The following is a 26,154-nucleotide window of genomic DNA, read 5'->3' as shown; positions in this document are numbered from 1 at the left end:
CTTCCCAACCATCGGTTCCTCCTTCCTCTAAACATCATACTTCCAAGAAGGTTACAAAGAAACCCAGTTCCTCTCCTTCTCCGCCAAGGCGTGTCCCATCTACAGCACCACCTGGCGGAAATCGCCCTCGGCCGTCTTCTGTGTCGCCGAGGCGCACTGCTGGCGGCCGATCAACCGGCCGGTCGCTGGTGGCAGGAGCTGCTCCTGACCAACCTATGGATCAGGATCTTCTGCCTTCGGCTGAATGCCATTCCATGCTGTCGGTCGCAAGCTCAGAGCAGTCGTCGAGTTGACAGCGACCTTGGTCACATTCCTCCATTTTCTGTTCACCCTATGTCCATTATCCACTGGAATATCCGCGGTATTCGAGCCAATCGGGATGAATTGTCAATCCTCTTACAATCCTACTCGCCGGTCATCTTCTGTCTTCAGGAAACAAAGCTGCGTCCCCATGACCGCTTTGTTCTCCCTCATTTTCAGTCCGTCCGATATGATCTCCCCTCTGTTGAAGGCTCTCCAGCACATGGAGGACTCACGATTCTTCTCCATGAACCTCTCCATTATCACCCAATCCATTTAAACACTTCCTTCCAAGCTGTCGCCGTCCGTCTTTTCCTTTCCGGATACACGTTCTGTCTTTGTACTGTATACATTCCATCGTCCACACCAATGGCACGAGCTGATCTCCTTCCTCTTCTTGGTCAGCTTCCACCCCCATATTTGCTGGTTGGGGACTTCAATGCCCACCACCCGCTTTGGGGATCTACACATCCTTGTCCACGTGGCTCACTATTGCTAGACGTCTTCCACCAAGCAGATCTAGTTTGCCTCAACACTGGGGTCCCTACATTTTTGTCTGCCTCCACGACAAATTTATCTCATTTGGACCTTGCGGTCGGTACTGTTCCGCTAGCTCGGCGCTTCGAATGGTTCGCCCTTGATGATACACACTCGAGTGACCACTTTCCATGTGTCCTTAGACTGCAGCCTCAACAGCCATATATGCGCCCGCGACGCTGGAAGTTTGCCCAAGCCGATTGGACACTTTTTTCATCTCTAGCGACATTCGATGACCGTCACTTTCCCAGCGTCGACGATGAGGTCACACATATTACCGACGTTATTCTTACAGCTGCGGAACATTCAATACCACGCACCTCCGAATTGCCCCGGCGCCCCCCAGTTCCTTGGTGGAACGAGGCATGCCGTGATGCACTACGTGAGCGGCGACGTGCTCTCCGCGTTTTCCGCCACCATCCTACTTTGGCCAACTGTATCCGCTATAAGCAGCTCCGAGCGCGATGCCGTCGTGTCATCCGCGATAGCAAGAAGGCAAGCTGGAAATTCTTTATTAGCTCATTTAACACCTTCACTCCCTCCTCGGCAGTTTGGAGTCGGCTTCGACGGTTCTCAGGTGCGCCTAGTTTCTCCCCGGTCTCTGGGCTCACTGTCGCGCATGACACATTAGTGGACCCCATCGCAATTTCTAACTCGTTGGGTCAGCACTTTGCTGAGATTTCGAGCTCTTCAAATTACCCGCCAGCGTTTCTCCCGAAGAAACTTGCGGCGGAAGTGCGACCTCTTGCTTTCTCCTCTCAAAATCGCGAAAGCTACAATACTGTTTTCTCGTTGCGGGAACCCCAACATGCACTCTCTTCTTCTCGCTCCTCCGCCCCAGGACCGGATGGTATCCACGCCCAAATGTTGCTGCATTTATCAACCCATAGTCTGCGTTACCTCCTTCGCCTTTATAATCGAATTTGGACCGACAGTACTTTTCCCAGACGATGGCGGGAAGCTATTGTCGTTCCTGTTCCGAAGCCTGGAAAGGACAAACATCTCCCCTCTAGCTATCGCCCCATTTCTCTCACGAGTAGTGTCTGTAAGGTTTTGGAGCGTATGGTGAATTACCGTTTAGCGTGGTGGCTGGAATCCCGCAGTCTTTTAACACCTGCCCAATGCGGATTCCGAAAGCATCGTTCTGCAGTTGACCATCTTGTTGCTCTCTCCACTTATATCATGAACAATTTTCTCCGGAAACGCCAAACGGTAGCAATATTTTTTGATCTGGAGAGAGCATACGATACCTGTTGGAGGACAGGCATCCTCCGCACACTGTTCTCCTGGGGCTTTCGAGGCCGGCTGCCCCTTTTTCTTCGCGAATTTATGGCAGAGCGGACATTTAGGGTGCCGGTGAACACTACTCTCTCCCGCACTTTCTCCCAAGAAAACGGGGTACCCCAGGGCTCCGTGCTGAGTGTTGTACTGTTTGCCATCGCTATAAATCCAATTATGGATTGGCTCCTTCCTGATGTCTCGGGCTCCCTCTTTGTGGACGATTTTGCGATCTACTACAGCTCTCAACGGACCAGCCTTCTTGAACGACGTCTTCAAGGATGTCTCGATCGCCTCCACTCTTGGAGCATCGAAACCGGCTTCCGTTTCTCTCCCAGTAAGACCGTTTGTGTTAATTTTTGGCGACGTAAGGAGTTTCTTCCGCCCTCCTTACATCTAGGTCCTGTCAACCTTCCGTTTTCAGACGTCGCTAAATTCTTGGGTCTTATGTTTGACAGGAAACTGTGCTGGTCCTCCCACGTTTCCTATCTTTCGGCTCGCTGTCTGCGATCGCTTACACCCTCCGTGTCCTGAATGGTACCTCCTGGGGAGCGGACCGAGTGGTCCTTCTCCGCCTCTATCGCGCCTTAGTGCGCTCGAAATTGGATTATGGAAGCATAGTCTACTCCTCTGCTCGGCCGTCTATTCTTCGGCGTCTCGACTCTATCCACCACCGTGGATTACGTTTAGTGTCTGGAGCTTTTTACACTAGTCCTGTGGAAAGCCTTTATGCTGAGACTGCTGAACCTCCGCTGTACAATCGGCGAGCAGTCCTTCTGAGTCGATATGCTAGCCATCTGTCTTCCATGCCTGCTAATCCAGCCCATGACCTTTTTTTCGACGCCTCCTTTGATGTAGGGTATGCAGGCCGCTCCTCCTCCCTACTACCCCCGGGAGTCCGCTTCCGTCAACTGCTCCATTCTCTTTCTTTCCGCTTTCCTAAAACCTTCTTGACAACTTGGGGTACAGCACCGCCATGGCTCCGTCCCCGGATCTGCCTGCTCCGTGACCTTTGTCGATTTCCCAAGGATGGTACCCCTACACTTCTTTATCGTCGAGCATTTGCTGCTCTATGTGCACAAATGACGGACGCCACATTTATTTACACCGACGGCTCGAAAACATCGTTAGGTGTAGGGAGTGCCTATATTGTTGGCGACACCCGAAATCAATTTCGGCTTCCCGACCAGTGTTCGGTGTATACTGCGGAGCTTTACGCTGTTCTCCAGGCTGTCCACTACATCCGCCGTCATCAGCGGATACAGTACGTTATCTGCTCAGATTCTCTCAGCTCTCTCCTCAGTCTCCAAGCTCTTTATCCTGTGCACCCTCTGGTGCACCGGATTCAGGACTGTCTGCGCTTGCTCCACCTGGGGGGCGTCTCAGTGGCGTTCCTCTGGCTCCCGGGACACGTTGGTATCTATGGAAATGAGGCGGCCGATATTGCAGCCAAGGCTGCAGTCTCTCTTCCTCGGCCAGCTATTCCATCGATTCCTTTCTGCGATCTACGGAGCGTTTTATGTCGTCGTGTTGTTCATTTATGGCATGCGCATTGGTCGACACTTCCCCATAATAAATTGCGGGATGTGAAAGCTCTTCCTTGTGCTTGGACCTCTTCCTCCCGAACGCGTCGTCAGGAGGAGGTAATTTTAACTAGACTCCGGATAGGGCACTGTCTTTTTAGCCATCGACATCTTTTAAGCAGCGATCCTCCCCCACTCTGTCCCCACTGCTCTCAGCTGTGGACGGTAAGACACCTTTTAATTGAATGCCCCTATTTTAATCTGTTACGCGCCCGTCTACAGCTATCGCCTGATCTATCGTCGATTTTAGCAGATGACACGCGCTCAGCCGACCGCGTTCTCCAGTTTATTAGTGCTAGTGAAATGACGTCAGTCATTTGAAGCTTTTTTTGGGGACAACCAACCCCTTTCTGTAGTGGATTTTTAAGCCTTCCTTCTGCTTTTAGTTTCTCCAATTTTATGACTTTGTTCCCATTGCTGCTAGTTTTCAGTTTCGGTTTTTTTACTGTTTCCTAAGCCACAGGCTGGGCGCTAATGACCATAGCAGTTTTGCGCCCTAACACCAAACCAAAAAAAAAAAAAAGGTTCTGAATTGCATATAGTGAGTCTTTTTGAAGTTTAATGTCAGTGAGTTGGCTTTAAACTATTTATTAATATCCATGAAAATATCATTAGCAGATCTTTCTAGAACTACACTTGACATACTATTTATTGCAATACTTGTGTCATCTGCAAACAAAACGAACTCTGCTTCTGGCAGTGTAACTGATGAGAGATCATTAATGTACACAAGAAAAAGCAATGGCCCCAAGATGGATCCTTGTGGGACACCACATGTAATTTCTTCCCATTCTGATGATGACTGATGACTTAATTCACTAGTCCCTTGCACTGACACCCTTTGTTTCCTGTTAGTGAGGTATGACTTGAACCATTTTGCAGCACTGCCCGTGACACCATAGAATTCTAATTTACTTCAAAGGATGTTGTGGTTCACACAATCAAATGCCTTTGACAAATCACAGAAAATACCTGCTGCTTGTAATCTGTTATTTAATGAATTAAGTACATTTTCATTGTAGGTGTAAATAGCCTTCTCGATATCAGAACCCTTCAGAAATCCAAACTGTGTTCTTGATAATATGTTATTTGTGGTCAGATGGTTGAGCAGCTGCCTGTACATTACGTTTTCTAAAATTTTTGAGAATGCTGGCAAAAGTGAAATCGGCCTGTAGTTTGATGGTATCTTTTTATCCCCTTTCTTGAATAGGGGCTTAACATCTGCATATTTTAGCCAGTCAGGAAATGTCCCAGTTATAATTGACTGGTTACACAAGTAACTTAGAATTGTACTAAACTCACAAGAACATGCCTTAATTAACTTTGTCGATATTTCATTGTACCCACTAGAATGCTTTGTTTTTAAAGATTTTACTATGGAAGTTATTTCTTTTGGTGAAGTGAGTGATATATTCATGTACTTGAAGCTATTTGTGAAGGCTAGTTTCAGATATTCAAGGGCATTATTTACTGATCCTGAAAGTCCCATTCTATCAGTAACGGATATAAAGTACTTGTTAAATAGATTTGCCACACTGCCCATTCATTACTAATGTGTCATCTACCCTTAGTGCTATTTGCTCCTGTTCCTTTCTGGTTCTACCAGTCTGCTCTTTCACTATATCCCATATTGTTTTTATTTTGTTCCCTGACATCGCTATCTTCTTCTTGTAGTGCATTTGTTTAGACGTCCGAATTACTTTTTTTAATGTTTTACAGTATTCCTTGTATTTAGCTAAATGATCAGCATTGGAGCTATTCTTGGTCGACAGATACATTTTCCTTTTTGTCTTACAGGAAATCTTTATTCCTTGTGTAATCCATGGTTTTATTATAGACTTCCGTTTAATTTGAGTAACTTTTTGAGGAAATATCTCTGAATCACAATAAAACTCAATATCTTGGTTCCATGTCTGTATCAGTTACTCCCCCCCCCCCACCCCCCACCCACTCACCCACAATTGTAGGACTCTGTTGCTAACAATACCCTTATTGTAGTTTTTTCATCTGAATTATTCTTTGATACATTCTTATTCATTTTAAGCCAGTGTGCTGTTCAGTAATCTGTAAAGGGCTGATGTGTACCCATACTTGCAAACAAATCGTGCATATGCAGCCTGTAAACTGATTTTTTCCAAACTATTTCAATAAGAAGTATGCCAATGACCTTCTGGTTTTTGATAAAACTTCCCTAAACAATGTTTGCAGTTGAAACATCATCAGTTAGATGTATAAATTGGGCAATAACTGCAACTGCTTGAAGACATGAGAGAGAGAGAGAGAGAGAGAGAGAGAGAGAGAGAGAGAGAGAGAGAGAGAGAGAGAGGAGAAAAAAAAAAACAAATAATAACTGCTGCAGCTTCATGAAGGTAGCATCAGTGACTCTTATAATATTGATTTATAATATGCGTAGGCATCAGAATCCTAAAGGTTAACTTAATTAATAAAAGACAGGATGTGAGAGCAAAATACAGTGTACTCGGTAAGTTGTAGAAAATTCTCGCTATAATTGCTTTTGTACAATGCAGAGAATCCACATTTAAATTAACTATAAATTTTCAGGGGAAAAGAATTGTTGGTGAAGATGGTGTTGAATCTGTAAATGATATGTACCATGAAAACATAATGTTACAAAGTGAGATCAACAATCTGAGAACCAGAGTGAAAGCCATGCAGGAAACAATAGATGCTCTCAGCAACAAGAACACACAGCTTTTGGCTGAGAGGGCTGTGGGATCTTGGGTTGGCTCAGGTATGAACTGGAACCAATAAGTGGTGACTGTAAAGCCTATTATGTGTGCTCATGCTGTAAAAGTAAATTTCATATTATTTATGTACAGGTGAAACTTCAGACATCACAGAAATGATACAGGGTTATCTTAAAGAGATAGAGGACCTGAGAGCAAAATTGTTGGAATCTGAAGCCATATGTCAGCAACTCCGCAAAAGGCAACCACCTAAAATGACACTGAGTCCTCATGTTGCCATGTCAGGTAGGCAAACATCTTATCTACTGCACATTCAGCATTGCTAATTGATGTCGTGTTAATAACGTCAGTATGGCAGTTCATGCAAATTGATGCAGTCCTTCCCCTAACTATGTGGAGTCTTGTATGTAACTTCGAGCTAGAGGTGGAAAAACTAGAGTAGCCAAATTTGTTTGTTTAGGTGATGAAATTTTATTATAATATTTAGTCTCTCTCAAAATGCAGTCCATAATCCTTCATAATTACAATGATGAGGTTAGAACAAAGAGTTATTTACTGTGTGATGTGAGGGATATGTGACTCTTTCTTCCTGAGAATTTTATACTGGGAAAGAAAACTAAAAAGAAACACCTAAAAAGTTGCTTTTTACAATCTAAATGAATCAAGTGCAAAAACGAAAATTCTGCTGTGTCACTTAGCAGAATAATCAATGACTTGCAGAGGAAACTGTTTACAAGTAATTAAGTTCACTGAAACTTAAAAGTTGCCTTGAAATTTATCTGCAGTAACTGGTTCACATAATGATTGGGAGGGGTTAGTGTTACTAAAGAAGTAGGTCTTAAAAATTATTAAACAGAAGAAGAAGACTAAGAATGAGGAGGAGTAGAAGGAATTACTCCTATAACTGCTGTTGTATGAAATCTAAAAAATTCATATTTGTTATATTCTGGAGGTCATTTAAGTTTTCCCATATCTCTGTTCTTCCAGGACACTTCGATATATCTCCTGGTGACGTAACATCTGTAGATAATCTCCTTTCTGAAGCAAAGAAAGATTTGTTAAAGGATATTGAATTGCTAGCAAAAAGTAAAATTAATGATGAAACATCAAACGATGGCCAGAAAAATGGAAATGATGATGCAGATAGTGAAAGTGACAGTGAAGAGAAAGGTAGGTTGTTCTATATTATTTAAAGTGGAAGAAATTGTAACGGTATACACTGTTTCAAAGACTTTAATTCTGTCACATTGTTTTGATTCCTGAAGTTCCTTTCATTTCTTTGAGCAGAGAATGATGACGCAAGTGACAGCAGCAGTACTGATACAGAAGAGAAAGGTGGGTATATGTGATTTAGTAAAATTTAAAAGTACAGTATTTATGCACTTCTAATAAATTTTTGTGTTCTTTCTAATTTTTACCACATTCTTTTTAGTGACAATGAGTTGCTTTTAATGGCACAAATCAGTATTTTTAGTGCACTGCACATTTAATAAAAAGATTTGCATGATGGGAAGCTTTAATTATGTCATTGCTGATTACATTTTCTCGTGATACGCTTGAAATAAATGAAGTGGGAAGCAGGGTAATAGTACCTGAAACATAATTTCACTTCAACAGTTATAATCATTTATTAGTATCACAATTTCTTTCCATTTGATATAGGAGAAGCTGAAAATGAAGAATTTGGTCTTAAGTTAGCAGAACTCACTTCAGAGATAAACATCAAACAGAAGCTAATAGAAGAATTAGAGCTGTCACAGCGGAGAATACACACTATGCGCCAGCACTATGAAGACAAGATGATGCAGTTGCAGGAGCGTATCAGGGTCACACAAGAAGAACGGGATAAAGTGCTAGCCTCTTTCAGTAAGTTAAAACAGCATAAGTTATGTTTTCATAATTGGGAAGACAAGGACAAGGTATCAATAGTGGTATTACACTAGTGTATGGTTATTTCATCTTACTGATTTATCATTTGTCAGTTTGTATCATATGATTCTGAATGCACCTCTATCATAGAAGGTAATTGTTATGTGATGACCTGTAAATCATTGTACTAATATTGAGTGTGTCAAACTGAAGGTGGTGGTTATGTTGGAAACCAACATACATGTGTTGTAGAGGGAAGGCACGCGTGAGCCGCCGCCTCCTCCTCCTCCTCCTCCTCCTCCTCCTCCTCCTCCTCCTCCTCCATCATCTCCTCACTCCAGTGAGGTACTGAGAACAAGGCAGACTCCCATTTGGGAGGATGAAACTTAGAGCAATGTGGACTCACATTCTGCAGGATGAAAATTCAAATCCCCATATGGCCACCTAGATGCATGTTTTCTATAGTTTCCCTAAATCACTTAAGGCAAATGCTGGGACAGTTCTTTTGAAAGGCCAGCCAATTTCGTTCCCTAACCGTTCTTGATCCAAAATTGTGCTCAGTGTATAATGACCTTATCAGTGATAAGACATTGAAAACCTTAACCTTCCTCCCATGCAGTGAAACATAAATTGGCTCAGGATTCATACAGAGGAAATGCGGCTTTGAGTACAGGCAATACATCTTGTGTCTTCATCTCAAAGACATTCATTTAAAAGGTACTAGTATGCCTATGCTAAGAGTTTATAGCCTACACCAAAAGGATGGCATCTATGGGAAGAGGGCTTGATGAGGAATATTCGTATTTGTCAACAATGAGAACCTTTATTATCTTTACCCCTCAACACTTGCATAGCAAACAGTTGTTCTGACAGTGCATTAACCACGTGGGATAACAGTATGTTCCCTTCAGACTACCATAGTGTGCATTCCTACATGGTGAGGTTCTCAAGTATTACATCAATTCTTCCTTTGTGGGGACTTTCAATTTCCTGGTTACTGTGCGTTATGAAAGGCAGTTGTGCCTCAAGTGCAGCAGTCGTGCCACTCATCTGTTGCATCATAATACTTCTAATGAGCTTCTTATCATCTATTATTCTGGGATTGGCTGATGTGCTGGGAGAGTTATTCTTTAGGTGATTCGATACTGTTCTCCACATTTTCCTATCTCATTGTGTTTTCATCTTTATGTAATTATTGCAGAGAGAGGATAGATTGCTATTCACCACATAGAGCATGAGTTGAGTCACAGACAGACACAATGAAAAGCATATTAGAAATATTTATGTTTATGGTCAATATCTTTCCTGAGATGTAGAACTCTCACACATTCACACATTGCACATGCATGGGTGCTGTCTCCAGCCACTAAGGACCACCAGAGGCCAGAGACGGCAGTCATGTTGTGTAAATTGTGTGAATGTTAAGAGTTCTACTTCTGAGTAAGGATGTTGTCTGAAAGCTTAAATATTTCTAGTATGCTTTTCACTGTGGCTGTGTGTGACTCATTGCCTCCTCTATGTGGTGAGTAATAATTTATCCTTTCTATACTATTGTTATTCCATTCTGGATGTTCCATACTTTTGTTACACCCAGTATTCTTTATGAGCTGGTTTATAAAGTCATGGTTTGTTCCTAGCATTTTTCCTCTCTTTCCAACTCCTTCCCACATAAGGTTGGTCAACTATTGCAATAGTCCATCGCAGATGTCTCAGTAACCTGTCCAATCTTCTCGTAATTTTGTTCCATAGACTTCTTTTCTTGCCTATATTATAGACCATCTTCATTTCATACTTTATCCATCCTCGTAATTTTTAAAGTTCTTTGATAATACCAAATTTGAAATGCATTCTGTTTCTTTTCTTCAGATTTCCGATTGTACAGATTTCACTGCTATACTGTCAGTTGTTACAATCGAGCTCTGTCCAGTATGTAGTCTTTGTGCCCCTGCCAAATACGATATTATGGAATCTGACTTAAAGTAGGCAGATCCCAGTAATAGAATACTGTTACTACTATTATTATTATTATTATTATTATTATATAAATTTGTGATTATTTTAAGAGTTCATTATGTTTCCAATACTAAGTTGAAAGTGAGACAGATAATTCCTGCTGACTTCTGGCAAGTAAAACTATTCTCAGTGTATTACATTAGTCAGGCAAAAAAGAAAATCATTTCTATAAATTGCAGATTACATAAAATTAAGCTGAAATGAGACTAGGAGCTATTGGTCAGTGAATAATAACTGTCCCTATGGCTATCACAAATTTGTATTCAAAAATGATCATCTCAGTATGTGGATACCTGATTGTAGGCAATAAAAACTCAGTTTACTACCACAGTGTTGCAACAGTTGAAAAACAGAATGAGGTCACAGTAAAAAAAATAGTAGTGCTTTTTTTTCATTCATAGGAAAAGAAGTTTGTAAAATTTAGGCCTTATATTTCAAAATCAGCCACTGGAAAATGTTACTTGAAACAATGCCTCCCTCAAATTGCTGATATTCGTAAAATCATTTGTGCAAAACATAGGTCCAAATACTGACAATGTCATCAGTAAAACTCAGCAGTATAAATAACAACTACACTGACAAGATATAAGAGATTTCCAAATTTTTGAGTACCTTCGTTATAACATTGGTATTACATCATATGATTTTGCCTTATGTCCAATAAGTGAAGACTAACCTGAAAGGCCAGGAGGTTTTACAGCTAATAGAGTGAATGTTCTCAATGGCAAAAAGCATGGGGGGGGGGGGAGGAGGATTGATGAGTGGTTGAAGACAGTAAAAAGATACTGTGAATGTAATATAAATTGTTTTGAAAAGGGAAATGACTTATTTGCATTGCAAAGTTGTTCTCTTACACTTTATACCATGAGATACATGTTTTCCATGCAGTAATTTTTGTCACTGAAACCCACAGATAAATGCGTTTCTGTTGCCCAGTACTGCAGTCTTATTGACTGGAAACAATCTACAGTCGTGTTTCCAAATGTAAATCAGTATCACATGTAGCAGTTAGACAAGTACTGTTCAAAAGTTAGTCGTGACACAGTGCAAATTATCATACCTAGTGTGGTTCGCAATCTCAGCAATACTGTTTGAACCCTTGTGACAGAACGTGGAATAGTACATTTTGTCACTCTGATGTGTGTGCCTGCTCTATACTGGTGACAGGAATTATGTTACAGTAAGCTGTATCACAGTTTGCCATATGGTGTTTTGCTGCAGTATGAAATTTGAATGGAGAATGCGCACTTTATTGTACAGTTACTTAAAAATCAATGTATATTTTGCATTTTTTAAAAAGAGAATTGCTGCAAATGAATTTATTCTTTGTTGTGAACAAACAATGTTCTTCTTACAAAAGTGAATTCACAGCAAGAGTTTGAAGAGGTTTTAACACCATTATACTCTTTAAATGTGACTTACCTGATTTTTGCAAATAGAGTAATGATGTTTAAACTTCTAAATTATGCACAAGAGATAATGTAAATGAGCAGCTAGTTATTCTTTTGAAACTCTGTAGCCATCTTATAGGACGTATTCACTTTACCACATTTATTTGTGAAATTGAAAATATTTAGGGATTAATGTGTACATTGTGGAGCAGTGAATTGGGCTCAGACAGTTTTATATACTGTGAAAAGACCATCATGCCTATAGAAGAATTAAGTCAAGAGAGTAACATTCAGAAACCAGTTTCAATAAAAATTAATTCTATAGATAAAATGTAGTCCTAAAAAAAAACTAGATATTATAAAATGGCTGTAAAAGTTTTGACATCAATGGAATCATAATGGAAATAGTGTGTACATATAGATTGTTCTACAATGTCTGGATTTCTGTAGTCACGGCACGGGCAGGGACGATTTGGCTCGGAGGTTATTTTGCCATACTGGCACTGTTACCGTGCAAACATATGGCTGCTAGGCCAGACTTACATTTCGTGCTTGGCATTTGTTTCATCTCCCTCATTCCCTCTCCTTCCTCTCACTCTCTTCACTTCACAGTTTCTGCGAGAGGAGCTGCACACAGGAAATGGAAAGATGGCCAGTTGCCTGACTGTTCAACAGTGAGCACAAATTGCTGCATGTTATGAAGTGTGGAATTCTGATGTCCTGGTGCAGAGGTGGTGGCATTTGATAAGTGGAGTGAGTGCCACAATTTGTCTAGAGACAATAAAGAATTGTCACTGGAAGTTAATAACCATGGGCTGGTTTAAAAAAAAAAAAAAAAAAAAAAAAAAAAAAAAAAAAAAAAAAAAAAAAACTGTCCCCCCATCCATGTCTCAATCTGATGATAAAGTTGAAACTGTGAAGGAATTATTTGTATGCAGCCCTTCAAAATCAACATGCTAGGCTGCACATGAAAGTGCACTAACAGGGTACATGGTACATGAGATGTTACATAATGAATTGAGTTTTCATATATGGAAACCTCGTCATGTGCAGTAGCTGACACTGGAAGACAGTGATCATCAAATGGAGTATGGGGAATCAATGTTGAGTTGGCATGAAGTTTGGTCCCAATTGTTTAAGAACATCCTCCTGAGTGATGAGGTGTATTCCATATGGGAGGTTCTCTAAATCAACACAGTTGCCACTTTTCGGTGGAACGGGATGCTTGTGTTAGGGTGGAGAAAATACAGTCCCACCGAAAAGTGACAATGTGGTGAGGGATGACTGCCACAAATTTTACTGGGCCATTTATCACCTGTGATGCAATGAACACAGAACACTATCTGTGGATGCTCGAAAAATTTTGTTTGGCCCTCAGTATCTGCATGGGATAATTTCGAAGACATTATTTTATGCGAGATGGCGCATCACCTCACTTTGCAAGTGAAGTGCATGCATGGTTGGGTGAGAAGTTTCTAGGGCATTGGCTGGGAAAACATGGATCTCAAGAGTAGCCTGCAGGAAGTCCAGACATGACTCCACATGAGTTCCTTTTATGTGGTTGTGCATAATGTGAGGTATCCCAGACAAAACCTAGCACATTGGAAGAACTGGAAACACAGATTCAGGATGTTACCAGCAATATCCCACTCCTTCCAGATGACTGTTGATTCCATACCTAGCCATTTGAGATGATCGTTTGATGCCACAGGTGCCGTCATTTTTATATAACGCTGTGTGCATGATATTAATTTCAATAAATTAGCATTGTAAATGTAGAATTTATTCACGTACCTAGTTAATTGCCAAGACACCCTGTACAGAAATTGGAGCAATGAGAATAACAGTGCAGCCAGCCTCACTTTTTTTTATATTACTGAAAGTACTTCCTCTCTCACATACTAGTCTCACATTTGGTAGGATGATGGTTTAAATCCCCATCTGGCCATCCAGGATTAGATTTTCCATGAGTCCCTTAAATTTGCTCCAGGCAAATGCCAGGATGATTCCTATATAAGGGGCATGGCCAGTTTTCTTCTCCATTGTTTATAATTTGAGTTTGCGCTCCATAACTTGTGATCCATGTGAAATAGATAGGGAAGATATTAGTGAAGGAAAACGAAATCCATCCAACCTAATTTACTGAAGACAATTTAAAGTTAGGGGTAATTCAGAGCACAATGAATTGTACATCCTTTCTAAGAATGGTGGGAGATTTAGTGTCCACTTCATAGCTTTTATTTCTTGTGTTCATTTTGTATGGTGAATATGTTCTCATGTATTTTCAAATTGCATTTAACTGCATTTTTTCATACAGGCAACCAGTCAAAGGAACCAACTGAAAAGGTCAAGAAAGTTCGTGATGAATATGAAAGGAAACTCAGTGATATGCAGAAGGAACTGAAACGTCTGAATTCAGCCAAAAAGGAGCATGCAAGGTTGCTACAAGCTCAGACTCAACATGAGAATCAACTCAGAACTCTTAAAAACGAACTTGCAGATATGAAAAGGACAAAGGTAACAAATAATTTGTGTCTTGAGTTTAACTGTATGTTTTCAATAGCTGTACAGTGCATTGTGTGAACCTGTATCTGTTATGTTAAGACTAAGTCTACTTGAGACTATAGAGCTGTGGTGCTGATGTCTGTGATCAAGACATAGATTGTACAGAATGAGAATTTTGAAGGAACAAGATTAAAATCTTTATCTAGCTACCTTGATTTAGCGTGCAAATCTTTTTCCTAATTTATAACAACAATGGAAACTCCTGGATGGTGCAATACGTAAAATAAGGGAAACGCAAATATTCATCTACAGTGAATTGATGTCTGGAGCACTGAAACACACAACAGAAGACAGCATTCACACTAGCTTTCGAGCACTAGTTCTTTTTCTAGCAGAAGTGCACACATTTACAAATACAACCAAATACACCCAAATGCCCACTTCCACAGCCACAGCTTGACTTAAGTACAAGCTCAGAATCAAGAATCAACTCAGAACCCTTAAAAAAGAACTTGCAGATGTGAAAAGTGTCTGCATCAGCACAGAGTGTTCAGTTATTTCTTCTAGGCACTCAATCTTGTCCCTGTATGTTCAGTAGCATTTTCAAAATCCTCTAATTGCCTTGTGGGCTGATGTGTGTTGTCTTGTTAGATTTGTGTTGTCTTGTTAGAAACCAATTTTGTTTCACTGCCTCACTTACATAGACCTACTCAATAAATTTTTTCACTTATTAGTTTCAATAACATAATTTTACTTAGTAATTCTATTAAGTTTCAATGATAATCTGTCTGAAATAGTGAAGTGCATTATTATCTGTTTCTTAAGTCTTAGGGAAACTATGCACTCTGAATAATGAAATTTCTTAATTTGGGAGGGGGGGGGGGGGGAGGGTCTTAATTTCCAGTTTGTTCTTCATTTATTGTCATTTCATTTTGCATCAAACTATCTATAACCTTTAATGATATGAATAAAATAGAAAGAAACATTCCAAATGGGAAAAATATATTAAATACAGAGATTCCATGACTTACCAAACGGGAAAGCGCTGGTAGATAGACACAATAAAAAAAACACACACACAAAATTTCAAGCTTTCGCAACCAACGGTTGCTTCATCAGGAAAGGCGGAAGGAGAGGGAAAGACGAAAGGATGTGGGTTTTAAGGGAGTGGGTAAGGAGTCATTCCAATCCCGGGAGCAGAAAGACTTACCTTACCAATCACGGGATTGGAACGCCTCCCCCCCCCCCCCCCCCCTGACGAAGCAACCATTGGTCGCGAAAGCCTGAACCTCGCGTGTGTGTTTGTGTGTGTTTGTGTTTGTTTGTGTGTCTGTTTACATCATTGAAAGCTACTTTACTTTCATGTGGAAGCAAAAGTGAACAATTCTGAAACTTATTACAAATGTAATTTGTATGAATGTGTAAGAACCTGGACAATTTGTTTTTATTGAACTAACTTGTATGAGTGTTAAAATGAAAAGGTACAAATCATCAACAACCAAACCAGTTGAAATTTGGCACATGTTGCTTTGGGATAATGTAAGGAGACATCTAGGGACACAAATGTGTGTCATCTCCTTCTAAAAAATTCAAATTTGTGCTCTCAGCAGGCTAGGTGATCGTCACCAAGTTTTTCGACATTAAAGTTCTGATACTCATAGAAAAACCAGTTACAATAGCGTGCACTGTGAGATAACCATATCCTATGCAAGTCCATCAGAAGCAAACAGCCTGGGCTGTTCATGGAGGGAGTGATTCTGCTCCACAATAACATTCATCCCCATGTTACCAATGTTACGCAAAGTGGAATGGCAAAGTTCAAGTGGGAGCAGTTCAAGCATCTGCCATAAAGCTGGGACATTTCGCCCTGTGACTTCCATATGTTTGGTCTGCTAAAAGTCCGTCTCAAAGGGAAATGCTTCAGCTCAACACAAACTGAAGGACACAGTGGAGGACTGTCTCCTATCACAGCCACATGAATGCTGGGAACTGAGAATCCTTTGGCTCATGAAACAGTGTGACCATTGTGCTCAGGGCTCTGGTGATTACTTTTGAATAAAGACTTCAATTACACCCACAGTGTTGTTTTGTATATTTTCTTTTGAATACTACTCATAATTACCTCAAAATTGCCATGACTGCTGATAACAAAAATTTGAATTGAGTGTTGTCATTCATGATTATAAATTTTTGCTTTCAGGTTAAGCTGCTGAACAAGATGAAAGAGGAGACTTCAAGGCATAAGGAAGCTGAATTACGCCGTAATAGAGAAATAGCACAACTGCGGAAAGCATCAAGGAAGCATGAAAATTTGATAAAATCTCTTGAAGCAGAAAAGCGAATGAAAGAAGTAGTGTTACGAAGGAAACAAGAGGAAGTGTCAGCATTGCGGAGGATAGCTCGAGGAGGACTGAGCAACAAGGCAGCAGGTCGTGTTGGTGGCAGAAATGGTATGCATTTCTAAATCTACTAAACTTTCAATCTGTAACTTTTCTATAAAATTTCTTCAAAGTGTTCTGAATTTTGCTATCATGTTCATCACAAAAGCTTACTACATACTCTACATTTTGTTGTTCTTGTATCACTTAAGTCCTCAAAAATGTTAAAGGCACCTGTTATACATTATATTATTTATAGTTTTTGTGCACTGTATAAGTTTGATTGAATTAATTGTGTTTCAGTAGCCAGGAAACTGCATTTTTCTCCAAAAGAAGCTAAACAGAAGTGGCAGGAACTTGAGAAAACTATCAGTCAAAATGCCATAAACAAGCAGACAGTAGCAGTCATTGAACGAGATATGGAAAGGTAAGATAAATTGACTGCAATTACTGAGAGTCATTCCATAATTCATTCTTCATTTGCATATCAGTGAAAGCCTGTTCTCATTTTCTACTCGTTGCATTTCTCTGAGTAAGATGAATGCCAAAAAGAGAAAATGACTGGAGTGCAGGACTGTGAAGTAGATTCTTAAGGAGGATTAAAGGATATGTGAAGGAAGATACACAGATGAGCCAAAACATTATGACCACATGCTTAGTAACGTGTTGGTTCACCTTTGAAATGCAGTACAGTGACCATTCTAAATGGCATGGATTTTGGAAATCCTTGAAAGGTTTCTGGAATGTGGCACTAGATGTTTATGTACAGGTCACACAATTCCATAAATTATGGGCGGTGATTTGTGGCCACAGAGCTGGCGCCCAATAGTGACCCATATGTATTCTGCCGGGTTCAGAACAGGCAAATTTTGTGACCAAGATATCAAAATGAGTTTACTATTGTGAACCTGAAATCTCGTAGCATGATTCTGGCCTTGTGACTTGGACAATTACTCTGCTGGAAGTTGCTGTTGCCATTGGGGAAGGCATCAAGCATGAAGGGGTGTGGGTGTTCTGTAATAATGTTCATGTAGTCCACGTTTGATGTGGTGCCTTCAGTTACTTCCATAGGTCCCCTGGAAGCCCAGGTGAATGTTCACCATACCACAATACTGCTGCCACTGGCCTGGATCTGTGGTGCAGTGCATGTCCAATTGTGATGATTTTATGCTGCAGTTATAATTGTCATTGTTATTGGATCAGCTCAGGAACATACAGGGATCCATTGTTGTGGAGCACCATGTTCAACTATTTGCACTGAACAGTGTGCTCCGTAATACTTCTGTCTGCACCAGTAGTGTACTCTGTCAGATCTGCCACAGTTTGTCACTTATCCTGTTTCACATAGTGGGCTAGACTGCACGCTCTACATTCTGTGATAGAGGTGTGGACATCAAAGACTTTGTCACCTACTTGTGGGTTTCACTGTCCTTCAATCAATTTCAATAACTGCACTTGACAGTAGCATGTTACATGCGAACAGCCAACCAGCTTTGCTGTGTCAGAGGCTTGTTTGCAGGTACCAGGATGTAATGTGCATTTTGTCAAAGTTGTTTATATTTTAAACATAGCTGCACAACAGCAATGGTTTCACGTAATAAAATTATAAACAGCCGACCAGTTGCAATGGATAAAGAAATTCTTTACCTAGGTTTCGACAAATATAAATTTGTCTTCTTCAGAAGGTAACAATTTTACATTAGTAAGGACTAATGTACCATCGCCTTTTTTACAATTGTCGGCATAGATCAATGTGTCAAAATTAAAATATAGCCCTAGAATTAGGGTTTGTCACATTAATATAAAATAGCTCATGGATCTTGCAGAGCCCACAATTATAAAGTTGTTTATGTTGGTGGATGTCCCTTTAGGCCCATACCAGCTCTCAGATAGTGTCAAACTCGACTGATTACCGCAAAGCCATACCATGACGTGCAAACACATGTCAAGAAATGTAATGTTATAGTACATACAAAGAAATGGTAAATACTTATGAACCTAACTACAGTGCAGCTAAAGAAAAATACAAAAGCAAAATACAATATCATTTAAGTTCCTGAAAAATAAGGTATACATGCATAAACGCTACATTAACACAGTGATTTTAAATACACCGCTGGCACCGTCAGAACAAGAAAAAGTTTTTTTGCGGTTACACATCAGCACTTAGCCACCCACACAAAAAAAAACTTCATTACTCACAGCACTGCACCCCTAGGGCATTCATTACATGGAAAAGTGGAGAAAGGGTTGATCTGTTGCAGTGCTGCTAGCTCGCAGTCATAGATTAAATGACTGCGGACACAGCAATACTGAACTCGAACAACTAGATGTCAGACACCAATCTCATCTTGTAGTAATCCGTCCATGGTGTACATGAAACAAACATAATTCCCTTTTCAATGTTGACCTACTCTTAACCTATGCATCATATCTTCAGATGATATCTACTCATATGTAGTTGACGTTAAAATTTGCTCTACTAACTTTAACGAGAATACATGAATTAAACTAATATCTACAAAACTTAAAATGAGCCTGTGCACACTGCAGATATTGTATCCACTGAAAATATACATAATAATGCCTAAGCACGATAGCAGCTAGACTCCATGTTGGAGCGAGGAAAACAAAATTCTGCAAGTTACCCACATTAAGAATCATATTGACAATTTGGAACACACCCATCTAGCTTTTCATAAAAAAAAAAAAACTACACATATGGAACAAACTCTATAAAATACTCAAGACATTAACATAATGCCAGATCACTTAGCATGTTCACACTTATCAGTACTACACAAAAATATTACTTTAACTCGGTGCCACCACTCAGCTCTAAGCGCACAAGGAAATCTCACTAAATGCTCCCATAAAAAATAACCACTTATCCATACTGTTCAAAAGTTGTCAGTCGACATAAACAATTAACTATATAATCAAAAAACAAAGATGATGTAACTTCCCAAGCGAAAGTGTTGGCATGTTGATAGACACACAAACAAACACAAACACACACACAAAATTCACACACATATCCCTCCGCACATATACAGACACAAGCAGACATTTGTCAAATGTGTGTGTGTGTGTGAAGGTGAAGTATGGCTGCGCAGGGAAGAGAAATTGAGGAGGTACTATTTGACTAATCAAAATATTCTGTATCGGCATGTGGATGAGTCATCACAAAACTTGAGGTTGTTTATTACAGAACATGCCTGTCCTTTTTTCCCCCTAAGGTAAGTCTTTCCGCTCCCGGGATTGGAATGACTCCTTACCCTCTCCCTTAAAACCCACATCCTTTCGTCTTTCCCTCTCCTTCCCTCTTTCCTGACAAAGCAACCCATTGGTTGCGAAAGCTTGAATTTTGTGTGTGTGTTTGTGTTTGTTTGTGTGTCTATCACCATGCCAACGCTTTCGCTTGTTTTTAGATATATTTTTCGCACGTGGAATGTTTCCCTCTATTATATTCATAACTATATAATCATATACACAGCTGAATTATGTTACCTTACATTTTGTTTAGGAACTTTAAACATATTAGTTTTCAATACTGCTCATAATATGGTTTAATGTTTTCCACATGATGTTTGCCCTCATGTCGACCAGACTTTACGGCTTGACACTTGATACTCAAACCCTTGTGGACATGGTGGAACTTCTGTATCTTTCTACTTACCTGGCTTGAATGCATATGAGTCTTAATTAACACAAGATCTCCTACCTCATACCTGATGGACTGCACTATTGTGTCGCGCTTCTCCTTTCTCTGCTGAGCATTCTCACATAACCGTTCCATGGCTAACTCTAACTTTTCATCCCACATTCAGTCTGTGGCTGGGGAGTTAACCAAAGGCTCAGAAAATATACTTTCAGGTGTCTGGTTAAGTAGAATTTCACATGGTGCAAATCCCGGCATGGCATGAGGCATACTGTTGATTACTGCTTTGAAGTCCTCTTAACAATCCTTCCCTTTACTGTGCTTGCAGTGGCAATAAGTATGACACACGCAGTTCACTTCCTTAATAATTCTCACTGCCAGATTGGATGCCAGTTTGTATTTTGCTGTTAAGACTTGTTCGACATTTTACAAAGTAACAGTTCTCCAATTTAGTGGACATTACCTTACCATTTGCTCTCCTTAGTCGTTAGAACTTCACATACTTCGAACACACCTCTAATATTACCATACGTTGTGTGCAATTGCCACAGGATTTCGGCAGAGGACAGAGTAAATAGACTGTCACAATATCTGTGATGCCTGACAGTAGTTGTCTTTGCCTTCCGACATACATTACATGTTCGTAGAATCTTGCGAATCTTGATATTCATACTAAAAAAATATACATTCCTCCTTGAGTTTCTCTAAACACTTATCTGCACCAAAATGGGCATTACTGAAATGTGTGTACCACACCAGCTGTTTGATTGCATGTTCTGTAATAAACAACCTCAAGTTTTGTGATGACTCATCCACATGCCGATACAGAATATTTTGATTAGTCAAATAGTACCTCCTCAATTTCTCTTCCCTGCGCAGCCATACTTCACCTTGACACTCTTCACTGCAGGATCTTGATGTTGTCCCCTTCTAATGTTCTTTAGCAACTTGGTCACAAAGGATTCATATTGAATGCCTTTTATCAAATTAATGTTCAATTCCACCCCTTGTGGACTACTCACATTGACATTTTCAACACCTGGTGGCATCCTCGAAAGTGCATCTGGTATGATATTTTGGTTTCCAGGTCGGTAGAAAATGCTAAACATGTACTCTTGCAAGGTGAGCGCCCATCTAGTGAGGCATCTAAGATGTAGATTGCTCTCAAGCAGGAAAGACAACGCCTTGTGGACTGTGACTCTGCCTGCCAAATAGTATCAGAATTTGTTAAATCCCCATAGGACTGCAAGTGCCTCTCTCTCTGTTATAGTTCATTGTCTTTAACATCCTGTCAGGGCCCAGCTTGCAAATGCAATGGTCTTAATGTTTTTGGGATCATCCTCATCCACTTGGTACAAATGCACACCCAATTTAAAATCCGAACTATCACAGGTCAGGTAAAATTCTTTATTCAAATCCAGGTGTGAAAGTAATTGTGGATCACATAGCTGTTGCTTAATCTCCTCAAATGCCTGCTGGCACTCCTCAGTCCATTCCCAAAACACGTTTTTCTTCAACAAGTTCAAGAGGTGTGGGTTGTTAAGCAACTGCCCACTAACGAACTTCCTATACCAACCACATAACCCAAGGAATCCTCTTAGCTGTTTTTTACAATGCGGAGCTGGAAAATCTTCAACTGCTTGTAATTTTGCATTCAGGCTTGGTTCCTTGTGCATTGAAAATGTCCTTCAAACCGGATTTCGTCCTTGCCGAATTCTGACTTCTCTAAGTTTGCTGTGACACCTGGCCTTTCAAAGGCTGTGAGCACCTCTTTGATTACCCTCATACGTTCTTCCCAAGACTGTGTTGCAATTAAAATATCATCAACAAACACGGTCACCTTTTTAATTACATGTTCACCAAGAACCTTGTCCATTGCTCTCACAAAAGTGGAGGTAGAAATATTCAGACCAAACAGTAGCACACGGTATTGGTAGCTCGTTCCTCCATACAGGAATGTGGTATATTGCCCAGAATTCTTGTGATGGGGGATCTGCCAATACCCCAATCTCAGAGCAATACTACTAAACACCTTTGCCCCATGACAATTCGGGAGTAACTCGCCTAAGTTCTCGGGTCCATCCCAGTGTGGAATTATCTTATTTACTGGGCATGCATCCAGTACAATTCCGACATCACCATTACGTTTCTCTACCACAAATAGCAGTTTATCATACTGACTGGTTGACCGTTTGATAATCTTAATCCTTATCTTCTGAATCTCCTCCTCCACTGCCTGACACTTATGGTCATACAAAATATGGCACATGTTCCCTCACCTGTAGTTTACATTCAGCCATCTTTATCACCCCTAGCTCATTCGAAAAAACTCACCTGTGTGTCTTCAGGGTCTCTATCAGACCTTCCATTTCTACCTGGTTTTGTTGTTCTAGGGACTAGAGTTTCTGCTCAAAAAAACATTCAAGATCTTCTGTGTCTGCCTTACCTTTCCATCTCCACTGCTTTTTGCATAATGCTGCTGAGTCTCCCCTTGTATTGGCACTAATTGCAAATCAGTTAAACAGCATAACTCAAGTCATTCCTACCAGTTCCCTAATATTGATTCTCCCTTTAAAGTCAATGACAGCTTCGTTTCGTTTCCTTTCCTTTCCTTTCCTTTCCACTTCAGCACAACCTCTCCCAAAATTCAGACAAACGTTATGCTTTGTTAACCAGTCAACACCCAAAATTACGGGTAATGCTAACCCTGGCACCACAAGTGCTGCTACATCATAATCCTTACAATTAACCCCCTCATCGTGATTAAGATTTTCTTCTTCATTACTTTTCTTTTCACACCCAAAGGACTCATAATGTGTATACCATGCACTGGAAAGTTTGGTATGTTTCTTCCCTGCTCTTGGTATATAGTTTTGGCACACAGCATTGACTTGGCTACCTGAGTCAACTAAAACATATATTCGTGTTCCAAAAATATCCACTTCTACTACAGGCTGTACTATCTCATCAGGTTCTTCACTATTTTCCTCCATCAAGTCATCGATAACAACGCTTGTCTCTGTTATCTTGCATATCGATGTAGTTGCTGGCCCTATGTCATTTGTCCCTGACTGGGCTGCATCAGAAACTTCATCTAGTTTTCTGCACTCGTATTATGCCGTAACATATAATGGTTGTTGTCCGCATCCTGACATCTGACTCAACTTCCTGAATTGACATTTGCTCTGTGTTGTGGTGGTGTCTGTACCCACCTCATTGTCCTCGGTAATATCCACGACCTCAAAAACTATGTTCAAATCTTCTGTCATCCTCTTGATTCCAATGCTGACCACTATACCCTTTATCATTACACGATCACGTACCAGCATTCCTCTCACTGTTCCTTGGCACATCTCTATTATGCCCACCTTCTTCAGTTCCTCATTGTTCACATAGTGTATCTAGTTGTCCTAAAGCTGACTTAATCGCCTCTACATTGTTATCAGGAATCGCCAGCAACTTCTCTTGAAACTGGTAGTTTACATATGATCAAAGATACCATTGCCTCCAGCTTGATTGGCTCATCTAAATATAGGTTTCTTTCATAATAGTCTTGGAAAAACTTCTTTAGGGTCCAGTTGCGACCTCTATCAAACCTTATGCCTTGGTATAAGCTGTTTTGCACATCATTCTGCCTTTACAGAGACCAATATTGTTTTAAAAACTCCCTCTTAAACTCCACATATCTCTCAGATTTTTGTCCTATTCTCATTCGCCAGGTACCAGCTTTGCCTTCTATTCTCGATGCAACAAAGCATATCTTCCACTGTTCGTTCCACAGTTCAGGTAGCACACCCTTAAATTGGTCTAAATAGTCCCTCGGATGCCATTTTCCATTCGGATCAAAATTCCTAAAATTCCCAACACTAAGAAAGACCTCATCATTTTGTATGCCAAGTATGCTGCCTCCTGTTACACCTCTATTGCACAGTAACGATTTTACTGCGTTAACCTGTTGACTCACAAGTGACTGGGTCTTGGATACTTCATTGCACACCCGCTCAACACAGCGTACATAAGCATCTTGATTCAGTACAACAGCTTGCGCCTTGTGTTTACACTCCTGCACTTCCCGCATTCGGGAGGACGACAGTTCAATCCCGTCTCCGCCCATCCTGATTTAGGTTTTCCATGACTTCCCTAAATCGCTTCAGGCAAATGCCAGGATGGTTCCTGTGAAAGGGCACGGCCGATTTCCTTCCCCATCCTTTCCTCACCCGAGCGAGGTCTCTAATGACCTCGTTGTCGACGGGACGTTAAACACTAATCTCCTCCTTCTGCACTTCCTCATCCAGTCTTTCAAATTCCATATCATGGACCTCAACCCTTTTGCTGAGTTCCTCTTTTACCTCGCTGACTTCAGCTTCAACCTTGACAAAATGTTTTGCCTGCTCTAAGACGTGTTGATCTAATCGAGACATAAGTCTTTCTACCTTCTTATTACACTCGTCTTCCACTTTTTTTTATGGCTGCCTCCAGTCGATCATTGTCATCCTTCATTTGCTTACTAGTTTCTTCTATCTTCCTCTTGGTTTTGGTTTGATCAATCTGCCTATTAGCTTGGTCAAGCTGCCTATTGGTTTCCTCGAATCTCTTCTTCAGCATACTCATTAATGTTATGAACACGTCAGGCCCACACTTCTCTCATCTGGCTGTAGCTATGATTGGGGATGACATAGCACCAGAGCTTCCCATTTCAACCGACGAACTACAGTCTCCCATACCAGAATCTCTTGATATTTCAGTACTACTATCTTGAACCTTCTTCTCCTTCGGACTGTTTTCACCTGACGAATCTCCATCTACATTCCTGACTATTGCTGCTGCATTGATCTCATTGTCTAACATCATGAATTATTTAAGACACACAATCAAGAAAATGGAAAAGGAGGGAAAAGAAAAAAAATAAAATAAATATAAAGGCTAAATCGTAGTAACCATCCTGCACAGTACACAAACAAAACAATAAGTCAATTGGCTATGCCGTTTCTCTTCAGCGCCATGTTTCATGCTAAGAAGCACACCAGACACAAACAGAATCAATGTCACAAAAGTACACTTATATTTACACAAAATATTCATTGCTGCTACAGCATTATATAAGCATATTGCGTGGGCTACTACAGCAGGACTGGGAAATGACATTTAACTTTACTGCCCTAATTGACCAATATCAAAGTGTAATGTCAATACGATAAGTTGCCTCCACTGTATTATATCACCATTGGCTGCATTCCCTGAGATTATCTAAATAAGTCTCCATTGTGATCTAGTACCTGTTAACAGATCATGATGTCAGTTTTGCAAAGTGTTCCACTGTAATCATTTAACACTATTTGCATGAAATACTCTAGACAGAGTCTGCATTGCCAATCAGTTACCCTACAGTATCCTTTAAATGAGCGAGGAATCACAATACTGCATAAGACTTACGTTGTTGACTGCCCCTTGACTTGCTCGGTCCTGACTTCACACCAGCTCCCGGTGTCGCTATGTCGATCAGCACTGCCACCCACTGGCCGGTCGGTGAAATGCAGCAATGGTATGCTTGTAGTTGTTTGTGTTGCTCATAGGTGCCACCCATGTCACAGATGATGTAGCATGCGGCAGTAGAATTACTCTCTTAACATGGGGTCTTCGGACTGCACTCTTTAACAGACAAATAGAATTGCTATAACTTAAACTCTTTGGTCCGCAGCACACTCAGTCTGTCTGACGTCACACAACAATCCAAAATAGGGTCATTGTTTCTATATGTTTTTCACTGTTTCCATTTTCGAATAAATCTGCACCTCATCACCGAAGATTAAAAGTCCTGGAAGTGCATGTCACCATGTAACGTGCCCGGAAGGAAAGGGGGTAGATATGCACTGCTAATAAAAGCTAGCCTTTAGCACTGGAGACTGTACAGCACTCCCTAAACACAGGATG

The 26,154-nt window shown here is 40.6% G+C and overlaps 1 protein-coding gene across 4 annotated transcripts in view; it reads left to right on the top strand.

Moving 5' to 3' along the window:
• The window catches only part of LOC126260249 (kinesin-like protein KIF21A), a 532,099-nt gene that overhangs the window by 378,273 nt on the left and 127,672 nt on the right, over window positions 1–26,154 (top strand). For 2 of the 4 annotated variants that reach the window (XM_049957569.1, XM_049957566.1), the window contains exons 8-15: window positions 6,261–6,450; window positions 6,539–6,691; window positions 7,394–7,576; window positions 7,694–7,741; window positions 8,069–8,272; window positions 13,997–14,196; window positions 16,385–16,634; window positions 16,866–16,989. In XM_049957569.1, the coding sequence (XP_049813526.1) occupies window positions 6,261–6,450; window positions 6,539–6,691; window positions 7,394–7,576; window positions 7,694–7,741; window positions 8,069–8,272; window positions 13,997–14,196; window positions 16,385–16,634; window positions 16,866–16,989 (1,352 nt within the window). The remainder of the gene's footprint in view (window positions 1–6,260; window positions 6,451–6,538; window positions 6,692–7,393; window positions 7,577–7,693; window positions 7,742–8,068; window positions 8,273–13,996; window positions 14,197–16,384; window positions 16,635–16,865; window positions 16,990–26,154) is intronic. The other 2 variants (XM_049957567.1, XM_049957568.1) reach the window with 2 other exon arrangements.

The sequence above is a fragment of the Schistocerca nitens genome, chromosome 5 (assembly GCF_023898315.1).
Source record: "Schistocerca nitens isolate TAMUIC-IGC-003100 chromosome 5, iqSchNite1.1, whole genome shotgun sequence".
Lineage (NCBI taxonomy): Eukaryota > Metazoa > Arthropoda > Insecta > Orthoptera > Acrididae > Schistocerca > Schistocerca nitens.
This window is presented reverse-complemented; position numbering and strand designations above follow the sequence as displayed.